Source organism: Drosophila serrata, unplaced genomic scaffold (assembly GCF_035046125.1).
Source record: "Drosophila serrata isolate PLE 108 unplaced genomic scaffold, ASM3504612v1 contig_272, whole genome shotgun sequence".
In the NCBI taxonomy this organism is placed as follows: domain Eukaryota; kingdom Metazoa; phylum Arthropoda; class Insecta; order Diptera; family Drosophilidae; genus Drosophila; species Drosophila serrata.
In genome coordinates, this window is record NW_028257170.1 from 9,972,070 (window position 1) to 9,999,055 (window position 26,986).

At 41.4% G+C, this 26,986-nt stretch overlaps 10 protein-coding genes across 20 annotated transcripts in view; 6 read left to right on the forward strand and 4 right to left on the reverse strand.

Annotated features, from left to right (window-relative positions):
* Positions 1–925, forward strand: part of Fhos (Formin homology 2 domain containing) — a 46,472-nt gene extending 45,547 nt beyond the window's left edge. For all 11 annotated transcript variants that reach the window (XR_015271901.1, XR_015271900.1, XR_015271903.1 and 8 more), the window contains one exon: positions 321–925. Coding sequence is in view for 6 of the 11 variants with exons in the window: in XM_086833652.1 (XP_086689778.1) it covers positions 321–394 (74 nt within the window). In the remaining 5 variants the exon portion in view is untranslated. The remainder of the gene's footprint in view (positions 1–320) is intronic.
* LOC110190075 (uncharacterized) lies at positions 726–2,975 on the reverse strand. Its single transcript, XM_020960381.2, has 5 exons — positions 2,689–2,975; positions 2,459–2,611; positions 2,136–2,399; positions 1,242–1,763; positions 726–1,156 (listed from the first exon to the last, which is right to left on the reverse strand). The coding sequence occupies exons 1-5, from the start codon at positions 2,840–2,842 to the stop codon at positions 1,038–1,040; spliced, it is 1,212 nt and encodes a 403-aa protein (XP_020816040.1). The 5' UTR covers positions 2,843–2,975; the 3' UTR covers positions 726–1,037.
* A 1,660-nt stretch (positions 2,976–4,635) lies between these two features.
* Positions 4,636–5,259, reverse strand: LOC110190302 (uncharacterized). The gene is made up of 2 exons (XM_020960687.2): positions 5,206–5,259; positions 4,636–5,144 (listed from the first exon to the last, which is right to left on the reverse strand). Exons 1-2 carry the CDS (start codon positions 5,233–5,235, stop codon positions 4,713–4,715), a joined length of 462 nt encoding a protein of 153 aa, XP_020816346.2. The 5' UTR covers positions 5,236–5,259; the 3' UTR covers positions 4,636–4,712.
* A 280-nt stretch (positions 5,260–5,539) lies between these two features.
* LOC110190074 (uncharacterized) lies at positions 5,540–7,232 on the forward strand. Its single transcript, XM_020960380.2, has 3 exons — positions 5,540–5,686; positions 5,740–6,463; positions 6,535–7,232. The coding sequence occupies exons 1-3, from the start codon at positions 5,554–5,556 to the stop codon at positions 6,668–6,670; spliced, it is 993 nt and encodes a 330-aa protein (XP_020816039.2). The 5' UTR covers positions 5,540–5,553; the 3' UTR covers positions 6,671–7,232.
* On the reverse strand, positions 6,762–7,477 carry LOC110190261 (uncharacterized). The gene is made up of 2 exons (XM_020960626.2): positions 7,353–7,477; positions 6,762–7,293 (listed from the first exon to the last, which is right to left on the reverse strand). Exons 1-2 carry the CDS (start codon positions 7,380–7,382, stop codon positions 6,862–6,864), a joined length of 462 nt encoding a protein of 153 aa, XP_020816285.2. The 5' UTR covers positions 7,383–7,477; the 3' UTR covers positions 6,762–6,861.
* Positions 7,478–8,427: 950 nt separating this feature from the next.
* Positions 8,428–9,400, forward strand: LOC110190072 (uncharacterized). Its single transcript, XM_020960377.2, has 3 exons — positions 8,428–8,528; positions 8,589–9,096; positions 9,262–9,400. The coding sequence occupies exons 1-3, from the start codon at positions 8,453–8,455 to the stop codon at positions 9,392–9,394; spliced, it is 717 nt and encodes a 238-aa protein (XP_020816036.2). The 5' UTR covers positions 8,428–8,452; the 3' UTR covers positions 9,395–9,400.
* Positions 9,401–9,449: 49 nt separating this feature from the next.
* On the reverse strand, positions 9,450–10,946 carry LOC110190360 (uncharacterized). The gene is made up of 3 exons (XM_020960769.2): positions 10,864–10,946; positions 10,345–10,747; positions 9,450–10,034 (listed from the first exon to the last, which is right to left on the reverse strand). The coding sequence occupies exons 1-3, from the start codon at positions 10,944–10,946 to the stop codon at positions 9,450–9,452; spliced, it is 1,071 nt and encodes a 356-aa protein (XP_020816428.2).
* A 343-nt stretch (positions 10,947–11,289) lies between these two features.
* LOC110190265 (uncharacterized) lies at positions 11,290–12,309 on the forward strand. The gene is made up of 2 exons (XM_020960631.2): positions 11,290–11,902; positions 11,972–12,309. The coding sequence occupies exons 1-2, from the start codon at positions 11,397–11,399 to the stop codon at positions 12,096–12,098; spliced, it is 633 nt and encodes a 210-aa protein (XP_020816290.2). The 5' UTR covers positions 11,290–11,396; the 3' UTR covers positions 12,099–12,309.
* A 466-nt stretch (positions 12,310–12,775) lies between these two features.
* On the forward strand, positions 12,776–13,662 carry LOC110190215 (uncharacterized). Its single transcript, XM_020960571.2, has 2 exons — positions 12,776–13,355; positions 13,419–13,662. Exons 1-2 carry the CDS (start codon positions 12,808–12,810, stop codon positions 13,570–13,572), a joined length of 702 nt encoding a protein of 233 aa, XP_020816230.2. The 5' UTR covers positions 12,776–12,807; the 3' UTR covers positions 13,573–13,662.
* A 484-nt stretch (positions 13,663–14,146) lies between these two features.
* Positions 14,147–15,019, forward strand: LOC110190197 (uncharacterized). The gene is made up of 2 exons (XM_020960549.2): positions 14,147–14,705; positions 14,764–15,019. The coding sequence occupies exons 1-2, from the start codon at positions 14,179–14,181 to the stop codon at positions 14,927–14,929; spliced, it is 693 nt and encodes a 230-aa protein (XP_020816208.2). The 5' UTR covers positions 14,147–14,178; the 3' UTR covers positions 14,930–15,019.
* Positions 15,020–26,986: the final 11,967 nt, after the last annotated feature.

The following is a 26,986-nucleotide window of genomic DNA, read 5'->3' on the forward strand; positions in this document are numbered from 1 at the left end:
CCGATTTTAATTTTCGATCAAGTTTTATTTATCAAAAATGGAATATATCGAAAGTGAAATCCTTAAAAGGCCTCCCTATTTTGTTTAAGATCTGGTTTTCTATGCATGGGAAAAATGGGTCAAAACACTGTATTATACCGCCTGTTTTTATTACCGATTTGTAAATATATATATAAATTTCTCTAGCATGTTTTAACGGTTTTTCCAAAAAAATACCTGCATGATCCACACATCTAATACGGCATGTTGGCCACAGACTAACTTATATCTTTAATATTCTTTTATTTATTTTTAAATAATATTAATTAATTATTTTACAGTGCGTCGCACGCTGAAAAACGGTCTGACCGACGAGGAGAAACAGCACGTGGCTGCCTTGATACAAACCTATTAGGATTAGGATTAGGAGAGTAATTCCGTAGCATCCCAACCCCCCCTAGAGAACCCCGCATCGCACCCGAGATAATGATAACCCGATCCCAGTGACGTCACAAGTCGGGCAATGCGCGCACAGACTGAAATTGGCGATCTCAGGCGAGCAAGCGAACCCAGAGCCCAAAATCCAGAAAAATCCCTTTTATACGACAAGGAAGCAAGCAGCAACAGCAACGAAAATGTCCTTAAACAAAAGCGTTTTTCATAGTGTTTTTTTCTGTTATTTAAACTATATTTTTTGTTTTTGCTTCAGCTAAGTATTATTAATTAAACGTAATTCAATAAACCTGTATTAGTAGTTGAAAAACGATTTTAATATTAGAATTTCGATTTGTGAGAAAAATTTCGATATCCCGATGCCCTGTCATTCAATTTGTACCAAAACACTCGACACAATCTAGTGTGTTTCTAAATTAACTTAAATCTAAAAATTATGTCTAACTTAATAACGAAAATCAATAAATAAAACATATTTATTACATACGAAAAATGTGTGCGTTTTGCTGGCGATTTTAACAGCGCGCTCAATTGAAACGATTTCTGAGCGATTTTAAACGCGTTGTTTACTTCACAAATTGTGAAGCATACTTTTAGGCACAAGGTTAAAAGCCACTTGTGCAAGGTTGCTGGACATAATCCAGGCAAAAACCTCGATTATCGATGTCATTGGGGGCCTCCACTCCGTCTGTGTGGAAGTAAAGTCGAAAGGGACGAACGCTGGCTGTGAAAGGATCAGAAAAAAAAGGATAATTGTCATAATCAACCAGAGAAAGATAGTATAAGAAAGGCTTGTTAATTGTACTCACATTGCACAGTTCTGGCAAGCATTCCTGCCTCGGCGCTAAACGTGCCACCGCAGACCCTATCCTCGCATCCTGGCAGCGGTGGAATCCTATCCGCCGATCGGATGCAGCCAATCAGGAGCCAGTCGCTCACACATCCATTGGGATTCGGTGGCACTGTTCCTCCACCGCCGACCATTGTGGGCACCGGATTGTTGGAGTTTCCGGAAAGCGTAAAGGCCCTCGATCTGTTGTTCTCCAGATCGGGACAAGTATTGTATTGGATGCCACAAAAGTTGCGCTCATTCCGGATGCAGATGCTGTAGTCCTGGTTGGAGAGCTGCCTGCCCCCTATATTGTTGTAGTTGAAGCTCCTAACCCGGCCACTAATGGCGGTGTAGTACTGCAGGCAACCCTGATCCGCCCGGCTGATGCTTCCGCAATGGATTTGGGTGACGCGGATGCGCCAGAGACGAGGGAAGCTGGCACTGGTGATGACCGACAGCACGATGGGATTACTCTGGCCCAGACCTGCGTCAATGTACACTGCGAAAGGTTGGCATTGGTAAGTGAGAGCGTTTTGTTAGTAACACGGATCATAAATTGTCATTGTTCCTTTGTCGGGTGTATAATACAATATTATCAGAGGAATAAAGGTTGATCACATCTTTTAAATTCGGATATTTTTTTATGATGATCAGAACAAAAGAATTGTGGAATAAATATATAATTGCTTTATAAAAACGATTCTGAATTCATATCGTATTTGATCAAATTGTTGAAAAGTGAAAGTAAATTAAGATTTTTTCTTTGTTAAATAAATCTAAAAGGTTCTAATTTAAAGTTTTGACAAGTAGAAATTTAAATCTATGAATATATATTATAATATTAGAATTAAAATATAAAACCTTTACTCACTGTGATCACCCGTTGAGCTACCACAAATCGTTGGAGTGGGACTGCCGCCCGATATGAGCAACTGATCCTGATTGCACAGATGATTGGCTGCCTCTGGAGGTGCTATCGAAAACATATCCAAGTCCAGGCGCAACTGACAGATATCCGGATGGAGCTTCTGGACAGTCACCTGGCAACTTCCGGTTCCGTCGTAGACATCCGGATGATTGGGATTAACAAAGTACGTGGAGTTCTCGCGTATCACACCACCGCAAGTCTGCAGAACTGAGCGCGGAGAGTTTTTAAATATTATATTTTCCAGTTCATCTCTACTGATAACTCACAAATGCAGCAGACGCCGTAGCCACCGCCACAGGGACCCGCTGGAATGCCATTCCGCAGGACACAATCCTTGCTGGGAATGCAGTTTCCCTGCTCACCCGATGGCGCTGAACAGCTGCCAGGACCGATGGGAACCAGGGCGAAAATAGGCAAGACTGAAGGGGGTAATTTCATAATAATAAATAAATAAATAATATTTCTCTTGACTTAAAACACTCGAAGTCGAACCCACACTTTGATTCCCTTAAACGCGGAGCGGGAGTCAGCCACTTGCTGCCGAAAATTAGATCCCGCCAACTGTTTGTGGCCGTCTGCTTGTGCACCTTACAGGTGGCCAGGACCAGGAGGCCAAGGAGCACGGCTAGTTGCAGCTGCAGCAGCATCATGGTAATCCACTGGGAGATCGGCACTGCTTTTTGATAGTAAATCCGCACTCAGATCCGCTCGCGTTGATTTGTGACTTTGTTATGGCAGGCAGCAATGCCGGGGGCGACAATTTATTTCACTTGGCGTGGCAAAAAGTTTAATGACCGCAATTTGTTCAACGCTTTTCGCTTTTTAGTTTTAGTAAGCCCAGCTGAATTTAGCTGAATATTAATTACAATAACAAAACGCAACTGCGACAACAATTAGATGCGCCACAATCAGCCAGGTGCACTGCAGGAAAAGGTAGAAAGTGGTTTTTATACCAATATGTTTAGTTTTACAAAAAGACTTTAAAATAAGAAAAAGTTTGGTAAAACAGTAGATAATATTTTACAAATTTAGAATACTCGAAGGTATTAATAATCATGAAATCAATATAAAAAGACACAATCTTTTGATATAAAACTAATTTGTTAAACAGCAATAAGCTTACACTTTCCGTGACACTATTAAATAATATCTTTAAACCTGTTTAGGTTCCTTATAAATAATGGATATTTTTCTATATTTTCTAAATATCTTCTCATATTTCTAAACAAAATTCTGACTCATTTTTTCAAGTGTATTTAGCCGGGGATGTGTAGATTTGTCAGATTTGTTGACTGTTTTGGATGGTAGGCGGTCCCATCTCTTCTTTCACGTTTGCTTCCTGTTGCGAATTTGTTTTCCACACCTCTGTGGCGACCATTAAATGTGGAGCAACTCCTAGCCAGGTCGAAAACTCGAGCATGAAAGTGCCGGGGGCAATTTGTTTACGGCATCACTCACCCACCCCCAGACGCAGCAGGGGCAATCTCGGTAAATGCTGCCACCGTTTGCACCCATAACCAATTGGAATTTTTATGGCCTCTTCCTACACACAGCACTTTGACGTCATTGCTTCAGATGTCTAATTTGATTACACACACCTCCAGTGTGTAATTGGGTCAATGTCAATTAAATTGCTTAATTCAATTAGGGCTTATTTAAAATTAATGAAGTTACCTCACTATGCTGCATCAGAATATTTGTTTTATTTTTATTTTTTCGGTAGGCAAAAGAACTGACCTTCGCAACAGAATTTGCGTAGCTTTTGGCCCTGGCAGGGCGAGGAGATATGTGGCCAAAACAACGATAAGCTCTTAGCTGGAAGGCCGTAACATGAAATATATGACCGGGATTCTTCGAGGCTGCCATTTCCGTGGAAAACTATTCCCAGAAATAAGAGTAATTTGCAAATAATAAATTATACGGCCATGACTAATAAACAAACTCTGAAGGATAATAGAGATTATTTCATTTAAGCTGAAAAATAAATTAAGGTAATATTTACTAATTCTAAAGTGAAAGGAACCAAAGGTCATTCGTTGGCAAAAAAAGCAAATTAATGAATGCCTTAAATGGGTTAAGAAGTTATGTGAGTGTTATAAACCATCCTAAATAATATTATTAACTTGTGTAATCCTTATTAAAACACAGCAATTGATGGTAATTATTTAATAAACTTTATAAGTGTTTTGTTGGATATTGAATTTATTTATTTTGAAATAATAAATAGTAAAAGTGTATAAATATCTACCATTCATTGGCTGATCTAAAAGCTAATGATAATTTCTCAGACAATTTAGTTAAAAAACCACCTTATACCTAAATTCTTTACATCTCACATATCTGCAGTGCTTCCAACGCTACTGATAAGATATATCTGTGGATAAAGATAAGATTTCACCTTTAAACACCTCAAAGAATATTTAGTTTTATGAAAAGTCTGTTATTTTATTTCAGTTATTATAAAAAACATTATTTATTTGGTAGATTTGATATTATATAATACACAAGTGCCACTCTGCCTTAAGGAGCAACCCTGTCGCATTCCACAGAGCCTGTGATTTCGCAGCTATCTACACAGTACTTTCCGGAGGAGATCGAGCAGATCTTGTTATCCTTGCAATAGGTGACCTGATCCGTCAGAGTGGTGCCGTCGCACATCTGGAAGGTGGTGCGACTGGTGCAGACAAAGAGGTTGTTGCCGTTGCAGGTCTCGCAGGATCCGTTGGCTCCATCGGCGGGGCAGGCAGCCGGCACGGCATCCTTATCCATGCAGATGGCGGCATACTCAGTGCAGACCTTGTTTTCACCGCACTTCAGGATCTGATTGGGGGCCACATTGGCGGAGCACATCCGGTAATGGGTTTCGTTCAGACAGGCCACATTGTTGGTCTGGCAGCTATCGCAGATGCCAACCACCATCACGGCCATGGAACTGATGGCGGCCAAGAGGCACTGGAAATGAGTCAAGTTTAGAAAAATTCTCTAATACAAATTTCAAGTAAGTAAAGCTCACTAGACTTCTCAGGATCTGGGACTGCAGCATATTGCTTGCTTTGACTTTGACTAACTGAAGTGCCAGCCATGCATAGCGCTTTTATATTAGCAGAAGATCTCCTGATCTCGGGGGAAAAACATAAGATATCTTAGGTTTATTGTGGGGGCTAAGTCTTTTAGAGATTTTTGTAAATATACGAGCTCCCGTGCTACCCAAAGATTACCTTTTACTAGGAAGCCCCCTTTATGACCTGTACGGCATTGAAAGATAAGTGTTATGGCCCCGAGATTGCCATAAAGATATGTCTTCCGTTGGGGTTTATAAAGCTGCTCATTTGCTCCTTTGCGACTCATTAGAAAACTCACAATGGAAGCGTTAAAACTTGTACTTTTACTGGCGGCTCTCTTGGTTCCGGGAAAGCCCGTGGATGCCGTCTGCAATCAGTGTGTGGATGCGCACACCTGCACTGCCGAGGGCCAATTCCAGATATGCTACAATGGTAAGTTTTCGATCAGTCAGAAATGGTTTACCTTTATTATCCACTTTCTCCAGGTGTCAGGGACCAGAGTATCACGTACACTTGCCCAAAGGACAAGCCCATTTGCACGGAGTTTAGCACCGTTTGCATGCCGGACAGTGTGGGAGTTCCCCGGGCCTGTGGTGACGTTTCCCAATGTAAAATTTGCACTGGAACAAACATCTTTGCCTGCACTTCCTTGACCACCTTTGCTGTCTGCAGTGATGGTGAGGCTATCGGGGATAACTACACCTGTGCCGAGGACTACGTATGCAGTGTAAACGCCGCCAAGGAGGGAAATCCCTGTGTTACCCGTTGCGATATGGATAATTCGGATATATGTGATCGAGTTCTGGAAACCGATGATAACGATGTCACTACTGCAAGTACAGAAAGCTCCACAGATACTTCTTCAACGGTAACTAGCTCAGATACTTCCTCATCAACCATAACTACTGAGACGTCAACGGAAACGTCATCAGAGAGTACTTCGGAGAGTACTTCGGATAGTACTTCGAATAATACTTCGGATAATACCTCAGATAGTACCTCAGATAGTACCTCAGATAGTACCTCAGATAGTACTACGGATAGTACCTCAGATAGTACCTCAGATAGTACCTCAGATAGTACTACGGATAGTACCTCAGGTAGTACTACGGATAGTACAACAGCACCGCCCTTCAATGAGGTTGTGTATTGCCAAGGCCTGAACACCACAGGTCGTTATCCCATTCCCAATGACACGGAGTGCACAAAGTAGGTTCATTAAAACACCTATTGTATAACACCTCCATATATCTAATTTTGAATATATTCGATTTTTCTAGCTATATCTACTGCGTATACAGAGCCACTGGTTATGTGGGACTACTGTACAACTGCACCACGGAAAAGCCCTATTTTAATGCGGATATTAAAACTTGTGATCTTGAAAAACCAACCCTGGCAGGTTGCACAAATTAAGCATATAATCTTCATATGTATATCTATTTTAAAGCTTCATATACTCCCTTCTAATAAATATTATACATTAAAAATAATGGTTGCAAACTGATTTAGTTAAGGCCGACTGAAATGCCTACTTATTTATTGTGAAGTTTATGGTTAAACAGTATTTTTAAATTTTATGAGATGGACTTCAAACTTCAACCTTCTCAAGTAGCCTCTCTGTCGCACTCAAAGGTGGGCTGCAATTTTAAGGCTTCACAGCGATCAACGCAGTATTTACCCGAGTTAATGGAGCAGAATGTGTTATCCTTGCACTTAATTATTTGGTCGCCCAGCTCATAGCCATTGCAGGTCTGGAAGGTGGTCCTGCTGGTGCAGACGAACGGTGAGGATCCATCGCAGGTGGGACAGTTCACTTCCGTACAGGCAGGAGGAGCTCCCACTGGCATGCAAATCTGGACCAAAGCGGTGCAAACCTGGCCATCGGGACATCCAATTACCAGATCTGGCGACACTCCACTCGAGCAGAAGCTGAAGTGTGTCTCGTTCACGCACTTTACATTGTTATCCTGGCAATTATTGCACGTTACAGCGGTCAGAACCACGCCAAACAGGCTACTGATGGCCACCAAGGAGCACTACAAAATATTTGAAATTTATCTTGAGATTTTAAAGGCCTTTCTCTTAATATATTAACCAGATTTTTGAGGAACTGGTGGTGCTGCATTATGCAGGTTCTGGGAGTTGCAAACTAACTGAATGAGATATCTAAAATGCACTTTTTAAATAAGCTCTAGTTGCAAACAGTGGCAACAGAATTATAATAGGTTTTAGTTCTAGATATATGAAGATTATAAAACAAGTAGCTGGAAAGTGCATCTGATGACCTCACATGATGATAATATATACATATTATAACGGAGATAAGTTTAATATATTAATATTTCTATCGAATGAATATACCTTAAATTTAGTTCTGTGTAGGATTATCAAACCAACTTCCTACTTTTTGCTGTCAATAACCTCAACACTGTTTTATTAAATATTTAGAGAATGTCTGAATACCAAATCGCAATATTTTGAATGAGTCAAAGTAAGAAGTTTACTACAACTTTCTTTGCCCAAGTCGTTCTACCTGTTTGGAGCCTGGTAATTAACGAATATGTCGACTCCTGGTCAATGCCCGCACCCACGTCTCAATTAACTTCGATGCAGCCTGCCGCCGAAAGCCGCTAGAAACATTACCATCACGGGTTGAGCGCCCATAAAACCGCAATCATGTGGAAAGCCAAGTCAAATAAAACAATTAGCAGGCGCGGAGAAAAGCAAAAAGTAGATAAACATTGGAGACTCAACTAGTCGGACCAAACATGGAACTTTCATGGGACAACTTTAGTAGCCGCAAAACCTTGACAGTGAGCAGTTCATAGGAGGTAGAAAACTACTAGTAAAATGGCCCAAAGGATGGAGTACTTAGTTAAGGGACTAGCAGTGGTAAAGGATATCATTAAATTCTAATAGAGACCGTCTCTGGTTTTCTTATTCAAATCATAGACAAAAATGAATCATATTTTGATCTCAAGTAATCTCTGTTTCCATTTACAATTTTTGTATGGAATTCACAAGATTCAGCGACAACTTGATTTAATCATTTGCCTAAAAATAGTTGTATAATTTATTTAAAATTTAATTTTAATAGTAAATGCTGGCTTCCATAACCATGAAACTGAAAACCTTGCAAAGGAATTAAATTCATTACATTTTCAGGTTATTCTTACCCTCTTTGTGGTCCAAACAATGTCTGACTGCAATGTCTGTCAGCCGAATAAGGTGGCCTGCATCAATTCCACCTCATTTTATCTCTGCTTTGGAGGTAAGCTTAAAGTTAACCCTTTTCCTTTAAGTATTTAATATTATTTCAACACATTTCCAGATGCAACCCCTCATCGGGATCAGTTGTATCATTGCCTAGAAGGCTTCGACTGCACCAATCTCACGGCAATCTGTGTCCAGAAGAGCAGTCAGCGTCCTCCAAGTTGTGGTGACACCTCAAAGTGTGGCCAGTGTAGTGCCAACAGCAACTACTTGTTCGCCTGCCAGAGTCGTGGCATCTTCCAGATGTGCTACGGAGCCACCAGACCCACTGGAAAGTTCGGATACTGCCCTGAGGGAAAGGTCTGCGATGCCAGTAGCACCACCATCTGTGTGCCCGAGGAGGAGAGTCTAACGGTCACCTGTGACATCAACGATGAACTGGTGGACACCACCACTGCCTCCTCGGATGGGATCACTGAGAGCAGCACGGAGTCTACAATTAGTACTGTGGAGAGCACCACAGATGAGTCCACCACTTCGACTCCTTATACTCCCACCCAGATGTGCTCCGAAAGAAATAAGACTGGGCTTTACCCAACAGTTCCTGCGGATCCCTACTGCCAGCGGTGAGTAGATTTTACTTAATTTTAGAATATTATTAGAGACCATCTCATACCGGCATGATCTTTGTTATGCTTTTGTTTTGTGGGTCTACAAAAGTGCGTGAATTGGCGTAATTTTCCTACTCGGAAGTTTGTCTTTTAATAAATTTCATTCTTTTATCTTTACAGCTACATTAGTTGCTACTTTAAGAATACAACGCTTATCAGATCTGAGGAACTCAATTGCCCCACGGACTCCTTCTTCGTTTCCCAGACGCAGAGCTGTGTCTATGTGAATCCGGGCAACTGTCTCCAGAGTTAACCCAAGAGCACAAAATAATAAAACCTCGAAATACTCTGCCCCTAACGAAGGTCTTTTAATCCAGGAGGATTCCATTGAGGGTTAGGCTGGCCACCGTGGCGGAGCAGGTGGAGGGCAGGGCGGCCTCACAGATGCGTTTGGCACTGTTGTAGTACAGGTTACCCGGACAGGTGTACATCTGACCGTTCCAGACACCGCTGAGCAGGAAGCAGTAGATATACTGATGGCATGTGGTGCTGGCCACCGTGCCCACTGGAAAGGTTCCCTGTGCCCTCATTGCCTGGCAATATGCATCGGGATTGCTGGTCGTCGGTGCCACGGTTGTTGAGGTGGTGGAACTCACACTGGTGGAGCATGTCGAGGGCAGGGATGTTACGCACAGAGCGGAGGCACTGCTAAAGTACATGTTACCCGGACAGGTGTAGGTCTTGCCGATCCATCTACCGCTGACCAGGGAGCAGGCAATGTACTGGCGACAGGTCGTGGAGGCGTCATTGCCCACCGCATATTTTCCCTGCTTCTGGACCGCTGCACAGTACGAGGACGCCGAGCTAGTGGAAGGTGTGGTTGCAGTGGTGCTAGTGGTGCTAGAGGTGGTACTTGTGGTTGTGTCACCGGCATACGAACAGGTGGGCATCACCTGGTGAAATGTCAGTATTTAATATAATAAATATTGCATGCAGTAAGTCAAATTTAAGCTTAAGCTAAGGTTAGAGTTTCAATATTTCTATAAAATCCTTTAAAATTCAAGGAAATTATTATGCAATCAATATAATAAAAGGAAAAACTATGCTACAATCAAGTAAACGAATCATATTTTCTGGCATTTAATTTCCTCTCAGCACATTTCTCAGCTCCTATTTCTGTCATATTTCTTGTAGAACTTCCCTTCACCAGCAGCAAACTCATCTTTATGACACACTCTATACCTTCAGGCACCCGGAACTCACCCCATCCGCTGGCAGACCGCATATCTGGGTATCGTTGACGTTGCACACATAGCCCTGGGCACAGGTGCCTGTCGAATCCTGGACGGTGGACGTACCTAGGCACAGGGCGAAGCTTCCGGTTCCGGTGCAGGCAAAAGTCTGGCTGGAATCGCACTTGTTGCACTCCTGGCAGTCGGATATGGCTCCATCCCCTTCCGGCTGGCAGAGCACCCCGCTGGATGCACTGACGCAGACATAACCGTCGGGACAGGCGGCGGGCAATGCGGTGGCCAGGACGCCCACTTGGCAGGCCTGCATCTGGGTCGCGGAGTAGCAGGTCAGATTGTTGGCGGCATTGCATACGTTGCAGGTGCCCTGAATCGAGGACACCAGACAGGCAGATACGGTTAGGTGACATTTCTGGCTGCGATTGTCTTACCACTGATGCTGATGGCCAGCAGCCAGACGGCTTAAATAGCGTGCTGTTTTTTTTTCGGCAGCTGGTTTGGAGTGCGCAGATTGCCCCTAATCCATAAAGACCTCAGGCAGCGGGACCTTGACGTTTGCTCCAATTTAGATAAGCTCCCGGGCTTCAGGTTGGGTCGTCTGGTTAAGCCTAGCATACTTTCCGGCGACTTTTGGATTTTCTTGAAGTTGAAAAGGGGAAAAGGAAACAGTGGCATTTAAGTATTTGGGTCTTGAAAAATATATTTAATTACATTTATAATATATTTTTATACTATATTTAATATATATTTTTATTTAAAGCAAGTATTAGAAAAATCAATGAAAATTGCTGGTAAGTATTTTTGTTTACATTTAAGGAAACATTTCAAAGGATAAATTTAATAGTTAAGACTACAATCTTAAAATCTACTATATAAAACATATTGAAAAGCTTTTGCTCTGATAACGAGAATGTTTTATAGTCACTTTTCAAATATTTGGTTGGCAATGTTACTAGCTTTTTACTAGCAATTACGATAATGATAATCTTGACCAACTTTCTGGATAAGATACTTTAGATACTAAATCTAGATGTATAGTTGCAGTAACTGCAGTTGCTCTCGAAGATGCTCCGCCATTTGCTGTGCCTGACAATCCCTCTGACCATTTGCTTCTCCTTTAGCCAGGCGGAGTGCAATGCGTGTTCCTCGTACACCAAGGCGGCCTGTGTGTCTAGGAACCAGTACCAAAACTGTACGAATGGCATTCCAATGGGACCCATTTACACCTGTTCGAATAATACCAATTGCACTGCTTCCGTTGAACTGTGCACCTCAAATGAGGCCTTGATCGCCTGTTCGGAATGCGCCAAGTGCAATGGCACTCAGCTGTTCACCTGTACAAGTCCCAGCACCTTCGCCGCGTGTTCAGGTGTGAATGTGATGAGCATGGAGTACAGTTGCACCCAGGGACAGGTGTGCAACATCAACAATCCGATCATTTGTGGAGCATCCTTGAATGGCACGGGTGCCACCTGCTCGTATTACGATACTCCGACGGAAATTGATAGCTTTTGCAGCCTGAAAGCCTCCACAGGACGCTATGCTTATCCCAATGACTTTAGCTGCCTCCGGTGAGTATCCTGGATATAATTCCTTTTAATAACTTTTTAATAACCGATCTGACGTGTTTTTTTGTAAAGATATATCTACTGTGTTCGCAAGTCTACCGGCTGGACTGGAAATGCCTGGCTGTGTCCTTCCACCAAACCTTATTTTAATCCCAGCACCCTGGCTTGTACTAACACCAAACCTTATTCCTGTACTTGATTTTCAGTTGTGTTAATTATTTGCCTAAATTTATTTAACTGAAATTGCAATCTTATCTCTTGTTAAACACAACCTGTAAAATGAATATATCTTACTTGTTTACAGTTTCGTACGTCATTATCTTTACGATTTCGCACTTCTGTCGTGATCTGTGAGCGGCACGTAATAAAAATAAAAAGAGTTAATTAAAACACGTGATGTAAAACACAAACATTGTTTTTATTTATCAAGAAACGTGGCATAACTTAATGAACTCTTTTACATTGTTTCTTTTTTGGAATACCAGAGGAACAGAAATGGATAGTATGGCGGTAAATAAATAGATAGATTTCATTATTAAAATTAAAAAAAATGTATTACAGTTTTTTTTTGTTTAATTTTTACACTCATAGTTAAATAAAATCCAAAAATAAAATACTTGCCTTGTTTATTAAAAGTTCTGCATAAACAGTGCCTCAACTAATATAATTTCCATGCTTAAAACATAACTAACTGTCTTTGTTTAAATTAATTAAATGCATTTCCATGCGTAGATGTACCAAAACTATTAACTATACTTAGTTTTAGTCATTAATCTCATTGCATTTACAGCTCGTTGTTGGAACTCTTAGTTGAAAGCTCTAGTTTTTTAGTTTACCCCGCGTGATAAGATAAGTCCGAGTGCATAAAGTCAGCTGCCTGACTGCAAAATCATTAGTTTGCCTCAAAGATGCTTCGTCTGCTGATCTTTCTAGGACTTGGCGTTGTCCTGAGTATCCTTATCCAGGGCATCCGGTCGGACTGCAATGTCTGTTCGGGGGAGAGTAACGTGGCCTGCGTCTCGAACACCGCTTTCCAGTTCTGCTCCGCCCAGGATCTGCCCACGGGTGCCGTGTACAACTGCCCCACAGGGTACTATTGCACGGCGAATGCTGCAATTTGTAATGCCAACGAAGCCTTCAAATCCTGCGTGGGCTGTGGCACTTGCAACGCGGACAACACCTTCGCCTGCACCAGTGCCACCACCTTTGCCTTGTGCCTGGGCTCCACTACGCCATCGCAGATCGTCGGAAACTGCGGAACGAACTATGTGTGCGATTGGAACAATGCAAATATATGTGGCACCACTGCCGCAGGATCTCAGGCCACGTGTCCGGGCAGCAATGATGGAGTGCCCGGAGTGGATCCCACCACTATGACACCCTCGGAATACTGCGCAACCGTGCAGCAAAGCGGAAGGTTTCCCTATGGCATCGACCTGACCACCACCTGCAGGCAGTGAGTTTAGAATTGAATATTTGTGTAACCTTTATTTGATATATTTTTTAATATTCCCAATAGGTACATTTATTGTCATTTGAATGCGAATGTCTGGATCGGAGGTCTCTATGACTGTCCTGGCCTCACCTACTTCAACAGCACCTCTAGACTCTGCGGTACTGGGGTTCCCCCACGATGCACTTCCGGTGTGGCCACTTTGAGTCTATCAAACTAACGAATCCATAGTCTAATACTGCAACATCCGATTTACTAAACTTGATGGAATACAATTAATACCAATTAAATAAATGCTATGAGAACTGTATTATTTTATTTGACTATATTATTTCTTAGTAGAAATCTCGCTAGGCTTATGTATATGTAAATTTTTTTAAAGAAAATCTTGGTGGTTTATTTGAAATATGTTCCACAGACTGTTCACCAAACCAGGTTTCTTCCAAGATCATGTTTCCAATGAAAGAATATATATGTATTTTCTTACTGCGGACATAATCAGTTTCTTTAAATCAAATTTGTACAATACTTCAAAGTTTTGTTTGGAGGGCCCTTTAGGGGAATTACTAGAAAATTAAATCCGAGATAGCTTACAAATATTGCAAATATTGTCCAGCAGTAAAACAATAAGGGTTTATCACTGCTGTTTGTTAACAAAGAACTATTTTTTATCACGTGACATAAAGTGCATTCAAGATATAAATCCTAGTATATCCGCAAAGATTAGCAATGAGATGGGAATAATTGCTCTTGAACAAGATAAGCTCAACTGAATAAATACGGATGCAGGTCCAAAATTCCGTCAGTTTCCCGTCAGAGTTTGAAAATGCTGCGCCTGCTGATCTTCCTGGGAGTCGCAGTCCTCGGATGCCAGGCTGCCTGCAATCAGTGCTCCACAACCACCCAAGTGGCCTGCGTGTCGGCCACCCAGTTCCAGTTCTGCTCCGCGGATTCCGTGGCTATCGGTGGCCTGTACACCTGCCCCAGTGGAACCTACTGCACGGAGCAGTCCCCGTTTTGCAACAGCGACTCCACCTTGGTCACCTGTCAGGGCTGCAACAAATGCAGCAGCGATAATAGATTCGCCTGCACCGGCAGAAACACCTTCGCCCTGTGCCTGGGAACCAGCACGCCCAGTACTTCAGTTGGTGGAACTTGCGGCTCGAACTTTGTATGCAACTTGGAAAACGACAATATTTGTGGCAGTCCCACAACGAATTCCGTGACCTGCTTGGATTCGGGAACGGGACCCTGCGATGGCACAGCCATAACAAATCCCAACGAATACTGTCAGTCCATCCAGCAAACGGGGCGATTTCCCTATGGCAGAGATACCTCAACCACCTGCAGGCAGTGAGTATATCAAAAATATAGATACTAAATATAAATATAATATATAATATTATTCCAGATATGTGAACTGCTATGCCTATGCTGGCATTTTCTATGGCAATATCTACAGTTGCCCGGGATCCACTTACTTTGACAGCACCTCCCACCTTTGCACCAATGCCACGCAGGCCAGGTGCTCGGATACTGTATCCTGTTTAACCCTCAAAGACCGATTGCTGTTATAAAGTTAAGATTATAAAGGGTAATATCTTTATTACGATCATTATCACAGGGCAATGGATATCTTATGCAAATACATTTAAAGCTTTATACGAGTTAAAGGGGTTTTATTATCGTTTTAACTGAACTGAACACTCTTAATAATATTTAATTTGTATTTTAATTTAAACCCATAGAGAACAGGAGAATATTTTCCAACTGAGTATCGACTTTAAGCACTCAAAGTGAGGCTTCCTTTAATGAAGATTTCACTGACCAAGTGGATTTTGCACGCCTATTCGCATCCCATTTGCATTTCATCGACAGGAGATGATGGCTTAATGAACAAAGTGCAGCTCGAATCGATTTTTCCATGCCATTCAAGTACGTCAAGTACGTATATTTTTTCCAAACAGATGCTTCACAACCAATTCACAGAGCTGACCAGGCACACTCTCCCGTGGACAGGCCACAATGTGGTTTTATGACGTATACGCCGCGTTGGCACTTGCACCTTGAAACTTTTCCTGGCCCCGGAGCCACAACTTTGCAGAGAACTCGCATACAATTATGAAGTGTGCGCCCAGTAGCTTTAACGTCCAAAAACTTTCCCGAGTTTTCCCTCCATTATTTTTTTGGGTTACCCAGCCAGCTAGCAGCACACGACATGAAAAATCTTTCGCAGACATTCAGTGATTTTCTCTCCTTTTTTTGCACTTTTTTGTATTTTTGCGGGCTGATGTGGGTCAGTTACTTGGCCACATGGGTCGCAAAAGTTTGTGGCCTGGCGTGCCACCGAAAAATTCAATTCGATCCCAAGGCTGAGCCGCAGAAGTTTCAGTTCATTCAGTGCTTTCGGTTTCAATGGTTTCGATTTCACACGCCCCTAGAAAACCTGGCCCCGACCTTTTCCTCCGTCCCCCGAAATGCAACCAAAACACGCACATAGTTTTGGCATCTCTACGTGCACAATGTGCAATTGATTGCACCAGGGAGGGGGTGCAGCTCAGGGAATTTTGGTGCAATTCCGGCCCGGAACGGTGGTGGCCTGAACACTTTGATGGACACGACTCCATGGGATTCGCTTCAGCTAGTTTTCCTTTAAAACGAAAATTGAATGCAAAGAAAAACCGCAAACTGCGGCAAAATTCGGTGGGGAGAATTTAATTTTAGGCCTAGCCACAAATGTATATGTATACGCTATATATCTCTGACTAGGGTGATAATCCAGCTGTAGGCGTCAGCATTTTTCGCTTCCTAAACGTTTTCATTGAGATTTATGACGCTAGGTAAATATACAATATAGATACGTTTGGAGGGAAAGCAAATTATAGAATCACTTAAGTAAAATCCGCGATGACTAAAGATTATGAATAGCTTAGGAAAATAATATTTCTTGGTAGCATTGTTCAACCTCAAACGGATATAAATACACAAATATATTCATTCAGAGAGTGCTCTTATGAGATAATTCCACAGATAAATACCTTGTGGTCATAATTTAAAAAGAAAGCTAAAAACAATACTTTTGCGTTTGTTGTTCTTAAAAAATATAGTTTGCCATCAAACTTAAACACAGAATTAGCAATAAAATACAAGACAATATTTGCAAAATGTTATTATTTAACATCTGAACCCATAAAATATGAGAAATATGTGAAGATTTTAGTAAATTATTAATATACGCTTTAAATTTTGCTCAAATTATGAAACATTTTTCTATAAAATACAATAAAATGTAGAGACGTTTGTATACTTTTATGTAGCCTTCTTTTAAAGTCTTTGAAGCCGTATAAAATGTTCTTGGAACAATTTTCAAGACTCTATTCTAATTCTTGAAAAGTTTTGCACATTTACTAAGACAAATACCGAGATGAAACTTTTATTTTCGCCAAAAACTTTTGTCCACAAGCCACCAGATAATGCATATTTCATCAGCTCTGTAATCATGGCATTCATGTTCCCTTGGCATATGTGCCATGCTGAGTACTTTTTGCAATTGTTCTTGTTCACTCATCAACGTCAAAAGTCAACAGACTCGGCGACGTCATCATCATCATCGTGATAGTTATGGCGAATATATAGTATATATAGTGGTGGTTATCCCCGCGGCCGTCGAGCATAATGGGAGTGCACTTAGGCCAGATGAATTCATTAATTATTTTCCGTAATAGAATGAGGCAACGAGGAAGTCTTACTAGTCTAATTAAATTGTACGAGTTCGGTCGATGAATGCGTTTTGCGATCTTAAAGCATTCACAGTAAAGTGAGGACCAAGTCTTGAGTGCCAGGCACTCGAGGCGTCCTTTCACCTGCCGTTTGTTTTGTGTTTGCCAGCCAGCGCGTGTTGCAATCGTCGCCGTGATTAGTTTAAGTTTAGCCGGGGTTTTTAGCCCGGCTTTAATGCCGCCAAGTCAACGAAGCGAACCAGCTGCGACAACAGGAGCTCAGGAGGGCTCAGAGCCAAGAAACCCGTCGCCTTTGGGCCATTTGGAGCGTGCTTAGCCGCCGCCAACTGACATATGTATCTGTATCATCGCATCCGAATGAAGGATGATATTCCCCCCAACAAACTTAAAGCGCCAGATATGGCTGAAATAAGGCCAACTGCAGATGGACTTTAAATAGCAAAGAGCACCCGCGGTTCGGCCTCTGCTCGTAAATGTGCCCAGTGAAGCACTAAGAGAAAAGCCATATCAACCCAAAGAACAAACTTGTAATAAACTCAAATAGATCTTGTGAGGTTATATTTATTTATAGTTGAACGGGGAAGTAAAAACCATCTTTGCATTTATAAATTTAAATAACTCATTACCAATTTCTCGCTGTGCCTCAGTATTTGTAGTTGATACAGAAAGTGGCTGTGTGGGTGAGCTACTATTTTCTTTATTAGAATGTTGGCTCATTTTATTTCCCCCTCGCAGCGTTGCTGCTGCTGCCACAACTTGCCTCTGGCTCCCTTGGCTTTTAATTAAAGTTCTATTTTCATTTGTTGTTTCGGCAACTGCAGCATGGCGCCTCTCGGGCCTACGTCCTTGTGCCTCCTTCGGTTCGCCACCCATTCGACGCCACCCACACCCACTCCCAACGCCCACCTGCGGTGAACCCGCTGGCGACTGCGATTAATTTATTTCGTTCCTTGGCCGACGAGCAGGTCGCCCAAACAATTCCCAATGACCAGAGTCGCACATTACATTGTTTATCCATTAATTTCGGGTTAATTGGCTCAACTGCCAAACACATCGAGCAATAGTTTTTGTTTATTTTCAAAAAACTTTGAAAATAGATTTGGTTTTGCCGAAAGGGCACTCAGCAGCAGTCGTTTTCCGGCAACTATAATGGTCTAATACAATAAAATTATACTTGAATAACCTTGGATGGTTGTTCGATTTTAAAATAATTCTTACATCAGACATAAAATTCCTCTTCATTAATATCTCTTAGTTTCTTTAAACAATTATGGTTTCCTTAAACATGTCACATGTTGTGAATCCTGTCAAACTAACTTCTGGAAACTTGTTCCGCCTCACCTGTCGCTTTGGTTCTCTAGAAAGTATTTTAAATATTCAAAAATCGCTTCAAGTTCAAAGAACCGTTTAAACCGTAACAAACTTGGCCCCGGAACGTGACTAGCAATTATAAATATGCAAAGGCTAGCGAAAACCGCTCGATAGTTAATCCTGGCCGCCAAATACAAGAATGGCACCGGCACGTAAACAGGATACAACAACAATTCCAGCCCAAAACCCCACACACACACACACACACACAACACAGGTTGACAGTTCAAGTACACGAGCTTGTCGAACAATTTTGACATAGCACAACACATAGTCGCATGCCGTGCGATGCGATGCGACGACGATGCGATGCGATGGCGATGTGAGGTGAGGTCAATGTGGCCGCAAACCCAAAAGTCCCACTCGTATGCATTATTATATAACCACAGATGTTGCCACCCACAATTCGGTGGATAAATGTTCAAGGGGATTGCAAGGAGCACGACGAGTAGGACCCACAGGAACAATTTCATACTTTAGTTGAACCATTTTTCAGATTCAATGTGTGTGACTTTATAACAAAATGTATATTTTATATTTATTTATTTATTATTTAAAGCGACTAGCTAAAATCTGTTATAAATTATTTAAGAAAAAATATATGATACCTATTTTTTGACAATTTAACTCAGTAAAAACTAAATTAATTTTAATTCGAAACTTTTGCTTTATAAGTTCTGAATAGATTTCTGAATACCTTATATGTATAAAAGTATGATACATGTTACTGTAGAATGTGTTCCATTAGAATATATTATCTTTATAAAAGGTGTTAAAGCTATCGATTTAATCGGTATAATCAATTTATGGACAGTTCTCAATTATTTATAAGGATCCTTGGTTCAACTCAATATGCAACTCCCCTTTACTCTGTTCAGAGGATGTTGCAAGATGTTGGGACATGAAGGCAACACTGAAGCATCTGGTCATGTGAAGGAAGGAAGGAAGGATGGTTGTATGGCAAACCTAGAATTCCTGACTTCGGGTGAGGGGAAACTGCCCTGCATCCTGGCTGCATAATGAAGCACAGTGGCGAATACGTCACATGCCGTGAGCCGTGAACTATGTGCCGCCAAGGGAACTGGGAGCTGTCAGCAGTTGGAATGACAGACTGCCTGCCTGACACACTGATGTCTCCCTTGACCCACACTGAACTCCTGTCTGACTTACATTTATGAACCCGCAAATACACACACATTCATAAATAATTGATGCACATTTAAGTGAATCCCCTGAAATGGGCCTCATTGGGGCTCTTATTGATATTTATTTAAATTTAACGATGGATGCAATGTGTGTAATAACCATTTCTGGTTTGTTTTTCAGCGAAAAGCAAATAGTTGTATCAAGTCTTTTCCATTTATGATGACAATTTATTAAAAAAATAATAATATTTCAAAGAAACAATCAGTATTCCATAATTTGTTTTGATTGCAATTCTTGGCTAAGAATTATGTCAATTTTCTGCAGGCTCTTTATCGACTTTTATATAAATATGGAACATAAACTATATTTTGCATTTATGCTTGCAAAATATATTGATCTGATTATAAACAGTTGTTAAGTATTTTTACCATACATTCAATGCAACTTTAAGTGGTGTTAAAAGTATTTTTTTTTTGTACTTTTGCAAGCCATTAATATATAATGTTGTTCCTCATAATAATTATCATTTTAGTACCGCACAATATCTGCAACTTTATAAATGCAGTTCCCATAAAAAGTCACAGCGAGTATTTTGTAAAAAATAACTTCATTTGCGATCTTACATGTTAGATGACTGGCGCGGTGCGTGTGTTAATGTCCAGCCATTAACAAATTCATTTACTGCATTTCAGTTTTTTAGTGATTGTCGGGCAGCAATTCAACATACGACCACGGGCACTCGAAACGAGCTGTGATTAGCAGCCGAATGCAGGTCAGCATTTAATTATTCAAGTCCATTAGTTTTGTGTTTATGCCTTTAATGCGTAGTTTGATGCAAATTAATTCGCCTGCAATTTGTTTTGCTTTCTGTGCACGGATTTGTTAGCTATTTAAAGCGCACTGATTTGAGGAATGGAATGGAACATCATTAACATCATAAAGTGCGTATTTATTCCGAGTTGATTAATTTAGTTTAAAAACCCCATTGAGTAATTGTAATTTTTCATTGGATTTCTCTACACAAATCTGTGGCTTGCGAATAACTGTGTAAAATAATGGATAAATTAATTGAATAGCTGAATTCTTGTAATTGAACTCAATTTAATGAAGTTATTTCCCAGCCGCCTGATTACATCCAAGTGTATTTTAATAGAAGCTTATTTAGTTCTAATTGCTCCTTGTTCTCCCAACATTTTTTTCCTGCCATCAATTAGAATAGATTGAAAGAGCCCATGCAAATGACTCTGTAATTTATCCATGGGAGATGACGATGGCGATGGCCTTCCATCTGCCTCTGGCATCTCCTCCTTTCAGTCAAAGCCCAATGGCAGATGAGCATTAATAACCGTATGAAGGAATGCGGAACCCAGATGGATGGAATACTGACTGGAGGAGCCTCTGTCCATCCATAAATCAGCCAGCCCGGCGGTGTGGGAATGAGCTCCCATCGCTAATAGCCGGCGGCAAGCACAATTGCTGTGGACAATTGCCGATTGACATGTGCGAATTGTAAGTAAATTATTTCATAAAAGTCAAACATTTTGACGGCTGCTATCGAAACGAGCACTTATCCGATATATAAGTCTTATCAATGGGGTTGTCGGGGCTGGGGACCCACACACCGTCAAATCTGTGGCACCGGCGTGGGTATATTACCCATATTTGTAACCACTAAATCTTAATGCAGTGGGAAAAATTATTATTGATTCTAAAAATTTAAAGTACTTGGAATTTAAGCTACTTTACTTAGACTCTAATATTTCAGAAAAGAAATAAAATCTTACGTTACTAACCCTAGCTTTATATCATAGAGATAATTTAACTTAAAACTTGTCTCTATTCTTTTAATTATATTAAATATTTGAGATCTAGATCGTTTCATTTCCTATAACATGACATTTTTATGGCACCCCTGTATGCGAAGAAAATAAATAAATTTAAGTCAATTTACTGTAGATTCTTATAAGTGTTTTCTGTCACTAAGAAAAAAACGAAACCATGCAGCGTATATAAATTCTATTCGCGTGTGGATTTCAGTTGATAAATCATGTGGCAATATAGCCGAGTGTGGGCTGCGTCCGCTGGTGTCCGCAGTGCAATAATTTGCAGTATTGCAGTGACCATTGCACAACTGTCATGGGAGGCTGGTCTGGACTAGTACCGAGTGTACAAGTGGAGTGGGTCACTCCGCCGGCCACTGGCCACTGGGCACTGGGCACTGGGCACTGGGCACTGGGCACTGGAAGCAAATAGAGCCATTAAGTGGCCTGTGAGAGTGGGCTACTTTCGCTGCTGCTCCGCGCTGCGTTCTGTTCCCTGCAATGCTTTCATTAGGCAAATAACCCGGCACTCAGACGCTCTCGAGGGCTGGCAATTGGCATCGCAGGAGTTCCGACGTTCCGCCAGTGGGTCACTCAGTCACCCAGTCACCGAGTCATCCGGTCATCAGGGCAACCTCTTCATCCGGGAGTTTGCACTCGCGTTTAATTTGATGCTGTGTGCGTTGAGGAAATGCGCTGAAAATGGCCGCTAATTGCAATTTGCTGCAAAATTGCCATGCAATAAGTGTGCGAATTGCATTAAAACGCCATTGCACCGCAAATATATTTAATTTGTCCGCTTGTCTCCTCCATTTTTGATCAGCATTTGTTTGCACAACACTCAATCAGAAAGCGCTCAAATATCTATATTTAATCAATGCAAATGGACCGGACTCCTCCTCATCCTCCTCCTCCGTCGCCTATCACCTATCAATTGCCGTGACTGTCGCCATTCTGATCGCGATGGCGCCTCGTTTAATAACTCTTATTGCATATGATGGGCACAAATGCTTGACTACGGGTCCACAGGTTAATATTTGAATTGACGCCGGAGAGCAAACAATCCCAGCGACACACAGAGACGGCGGTAATTAATATTATATGCAATATTCATCATTTATTCCAGGAAATTTGTTTGCAAAAATACACTCAGTTGGATGACATATTTAAATGTTAATTACATTTTATGAACTTTATACCTGTTTACTTGATTCCTTTACAAAGAACCAGGTTGGAGAAATATGATATAATTCCAAATGCAATTCTTTTGTGCGGTTATTAAAAATTATATATGCATATCTACAAATATTTGTCCATAAAATATTTCTTTTTTGCCTTGATGCTACTTATTTGATACATATACATTCGTTTGAAAAGCAGAAATTAATAAAGCATAAGAGTATTGCATATTCCTCACTATTAATTCCAATCCATTTACTATTTTGCATTGCTTAGCATAACGTGAGGCAATTAAATGCCATTTGTAGCGCGACTCATCTGCGAAGTCATAAATTAAGCAGCCAAGTATCTGTGATGTTTTGCACTTGGCCTCAATCATTTATCACCTCCATCCATCAGTCGTCGCCCATTGGGAATGTGGCAGTTGATTGCCTTTGCCGTTGCCATTGCCGTTGCCATTGCGTTGTTGTGATTGCTTTAGAATCATTCCACAGCCTGACTTCATGGCCTGCATTTGGGAATCCTCTGAATCCTCTGACGCAGTGGCGCCAGTTTAAGCAGCCAAGGCTGCTCTGCCAGCCATTTGGTCACCGATTTTCCCCCTGCAAAAACGCCCACTTGGACGACGACCTTGCCCCGAGCAGCAGCAGCAGCAACACCAGCAACATCAGCAGCAGCAACAACTGCAACAGCAGCAACAGCAGCAACAGCAATAAAATAGGTGACGCTGCCAACTATCGATTGGAGCTGCGTAATGCATTTTTTAGTGCTCCAGTCAGTCCCTTAGGTGGCTTGTTGGGTGACTAAAGCGGATCAAGGTCAGCTATTTCTGTGACTCATATTCGGGTTAAATCGGATGGCATCACCAAAGGGAAATCTTTAATATTTAGTAGACTATTCTATAGAATTCTAGAGAAAAAGAAAAAATATAAAACGTACTCAGTGCAAAGTTTGTATGACATTCTAGATACATTTTGTTGTGTGCTTTGTTTACTTACAACTAATATACTTGTAGATTCAAACATTTGAAGGCTTAAAAGGTAAATTACTACTGGCTGATAGGTATTTTCTTAAATTAATATGGCATTTTTCATACTTATTACTGATATTTTCCTGACAAAATTCACAAATACTTTTGGTTTCCAACGTCAAAAGAATAGATATGTAAGTCCTCTTTACAAATTAAATTCTAATTTACAGACCCAAATTAAAATCCATCACAAATAGTTCCCAAGGCCCCCTCAGAGCTCCTGAAACTGATATTTTCAGTTATCCTGAGAACATTATGCTTTTGCAGAGCATAGTTTTATTTTTCCACAAATGTAAAATCATGGAAATGTCAGACTTTAATTCAAACATTCCATGTGTGAGTCCTGTGTGTGATTCCCATCGAGTCAGAGATACCTCCGATGATGCCGCCCGCTCCTCTGAATCTGTAATTTCGTGGTCATTTAGCCTGGCGTTCGATGGTCCGCCCGAGGATTGCGGTTGCATCGCCGTCCTGATTATGTTGTTGCCTTTGATGTAACAGCACCGCCATTGTTTCGGTTAATTAAAATTTGTGGTTGCCACATGCAGGCCGTCTCGTTGCTGTTTTCAGGGTGTGCGAATTTCACTAAATTAGTGCGGACTGCTCTCCTCGGTTTCAGTTTCGGCTTGGTTCGGTTCGGTTCGGTTTGGTTTTGGCTGGGTTTGCCTTAAATATTTAATATGCAGAGCTCCGGTGCGGACGGGCATGAAATTGCCGCACTTGAGACTGGAGTTTGAAGCTGGAGCCGGGCAAGAAGTTATCTGCATTCCAGCAGAACCAGTTTGCGGCCCCATCCTTCCTCCTCCATGTCGGAGATGCAGGCGCGGTGATTCATGCACCATCCACCAGACTCGGCAGCGTCCACCAGATTTGGCCGTCTTTGTTTCGCCTGGCATTGCTGCTGCTGCTGCTGCTGCTGCTGCTGCTTTACTTCATTTCTCTTTACCTTAGTTTATGCTCCGAGTGTCGCGAATCTTCCGATTCTCGGTTTCCCACGCCTCTGCTGCCTTGGCTTTTTGGGGTCCGGGACAACGTGGCGTATGCGTAATCAGGCTAGGGTCGTTAGCCAGTTGGCCGACAAAAACTTTTCGCATTTTCGAATTTTCCAAAGCCACGCATGCCAATCTCTCTCGTCGAGACAAAACTTCACTTGCCATCAGCTGGAGAGAAGTCGCAGTACGCAAAAATCTTGTTAAGCTCTAAGCCCCCTCAGCTTCTGCTTTTGCTACAGCTTTTGCTTTTGCTTTTGCCACCGATGGCAACTATTAAACTTGTTTCCTGCTTTTTCTAGTTGGGAGCAGTCCGGGTAATTTTATAGAATTTATGACTGTCTCTTCGAAGGGATCTGCAAAGTTTGGCAGCATTGACGTTGCAGTTGAAAACTTATTCGTATCTTTTTTCAACAGCTACGAACGGGAAACTCTCAAGGATTTTCGGTTTTTCTCAAGCAAAAGTATAGCTTGAGTTATGAGTCGTTTCATTTAATAGTTTAAATAGATTATATAGAGTATTTTTCTACCATCTTTATTCTACCATCTGATAAAAAACATATTTAAAATTTGTCTCGACATTCTTCTCCTAATCTAAGCATTCAACACTTTTATGGGGATAAGATTCATATCGGGAATACAAATATTCCATCAGGACAATGTGTTTCAACAAATTTTTTTTGAGCAATCCTACCTCCTGCGAAGTCACATCGATGGGATCCTCGGATAAGGAACCGCGACACACGACAATGGCAAGACCCGAAATCGGCATATAAATAAAAGGCCAAGATTTGTGTGTTATGGATAAGGTTTGAGCTACTACTACTACACACACTCACACACACACTGTGGAAAGTGAGGAGAGCCCCAAGATAAACGACTTCGCTTTAAGCCCTTTGTGCCGCAGCAACTTTCACGCGACTCGCCAACTGCGCCGAAGACAATGTTATCATAGGCCCATATTTGTGCAGGATCGGAGGAGCAAACAGGAGGTGGATCGAGCAGGAGCAGGAGCTGGAGTTGGAGAAAAACTCGTATTTAAAAAAGGCCAGCGCAAAAATGCTTAGGTACCAAAATGAAGTAAAACGAGCCACAGAAATTCCAGGCCAAAGAAGCCGCCGCCCAAGCTCTCGTTCTCTCTCTGTCTCATCGTTGAGATACAGATTAGGGATGGCAATAATATCGATATATTAATATCCTTAATCTGAAACTTGAAATAAGGATTCATAATTTGAATATTTTCTATTTGTTTCGTTTGATTTTGAAACAGTTTTCATAGAGATTCTTACAGTATATGAAACTCAGATATAAGAACATGATAAGGTTTCTTTATTCTTTAACTTTTGAGTATTCTTCTTTTGTAAATTATATTTTCAATTAGATATTTTGTACATGTATTGTATGTACATCCAAGCCTGGATGTCAACGATATTTTCAGTTCTAAAGTTTAAAAATAAAAATCGAATAATATTTAAAATTACTTCTTGCATTTGACATTATAGATATATGATTAAAGATATTTCGATCTTCGATCTTCCAAACTCTAAGTATATATTTGAAACTATTTAGAAAACGATATTTTAACTAAATAAAGGTCATCCCTAATACGGCAGAGTCCCGGTAATGTTGTTCTGCGCAGACGCGCAGGCAGAATGGGCATAACTAAGCGTTGCACGAATTCGCGAAATTGGCCACCGCAGCAGCCGCATCGGAAGCCGCAGCTTTCGGGATACATATATTGAATTTCAGCGATTGCCGGATGGCCAACCGGGTGACCTTTCCCGCGACCAAGACCCTTGGCCCCCGTGCGATCCCAAGGATCGTCGTTCTGAGTTATTAAGCAGGCAAAGCGAATGCGAGCGCGCTGCTCAACTTAATTACGGGCGAGCCGGGGAGCAATGTAAATTGCCCGGACGCCTGTCGTTTATTTATAGAAAATAATGAATTGAACAGGTGAGATCGAGCCGATGATAAGCATAGAAATTCCAGCATACTCGCGCACACACGGCCAGAAACAAAAAAATAAAAAAGGCAAAATAAAAAACACTACAAAAAGCCACAATCCAGCCAAAGGAAGCTGCGACTGTGACTGCAGTTTTGCAGTTTCGAGTTGGTATTGCGAAATCGGCGAATGGCTCGAACTGAGAGCCGGGCAAAAAGCAGAAAGCAATCCAATTTACTGATTTATTTCTTATTTTACTTTGACTATGCAGCACCAGCAGCAGCAGAAACAGAAACCACAACGGAGGCAGTCACGGCAGCGGCTTCTGAGCCTCGAACTCGGCTTCGAATTCAGCTCTACACCGGGGAAAAAATATTTAAAATATTTTTGAGAAAATGAAAACTATTGTGGACAGAC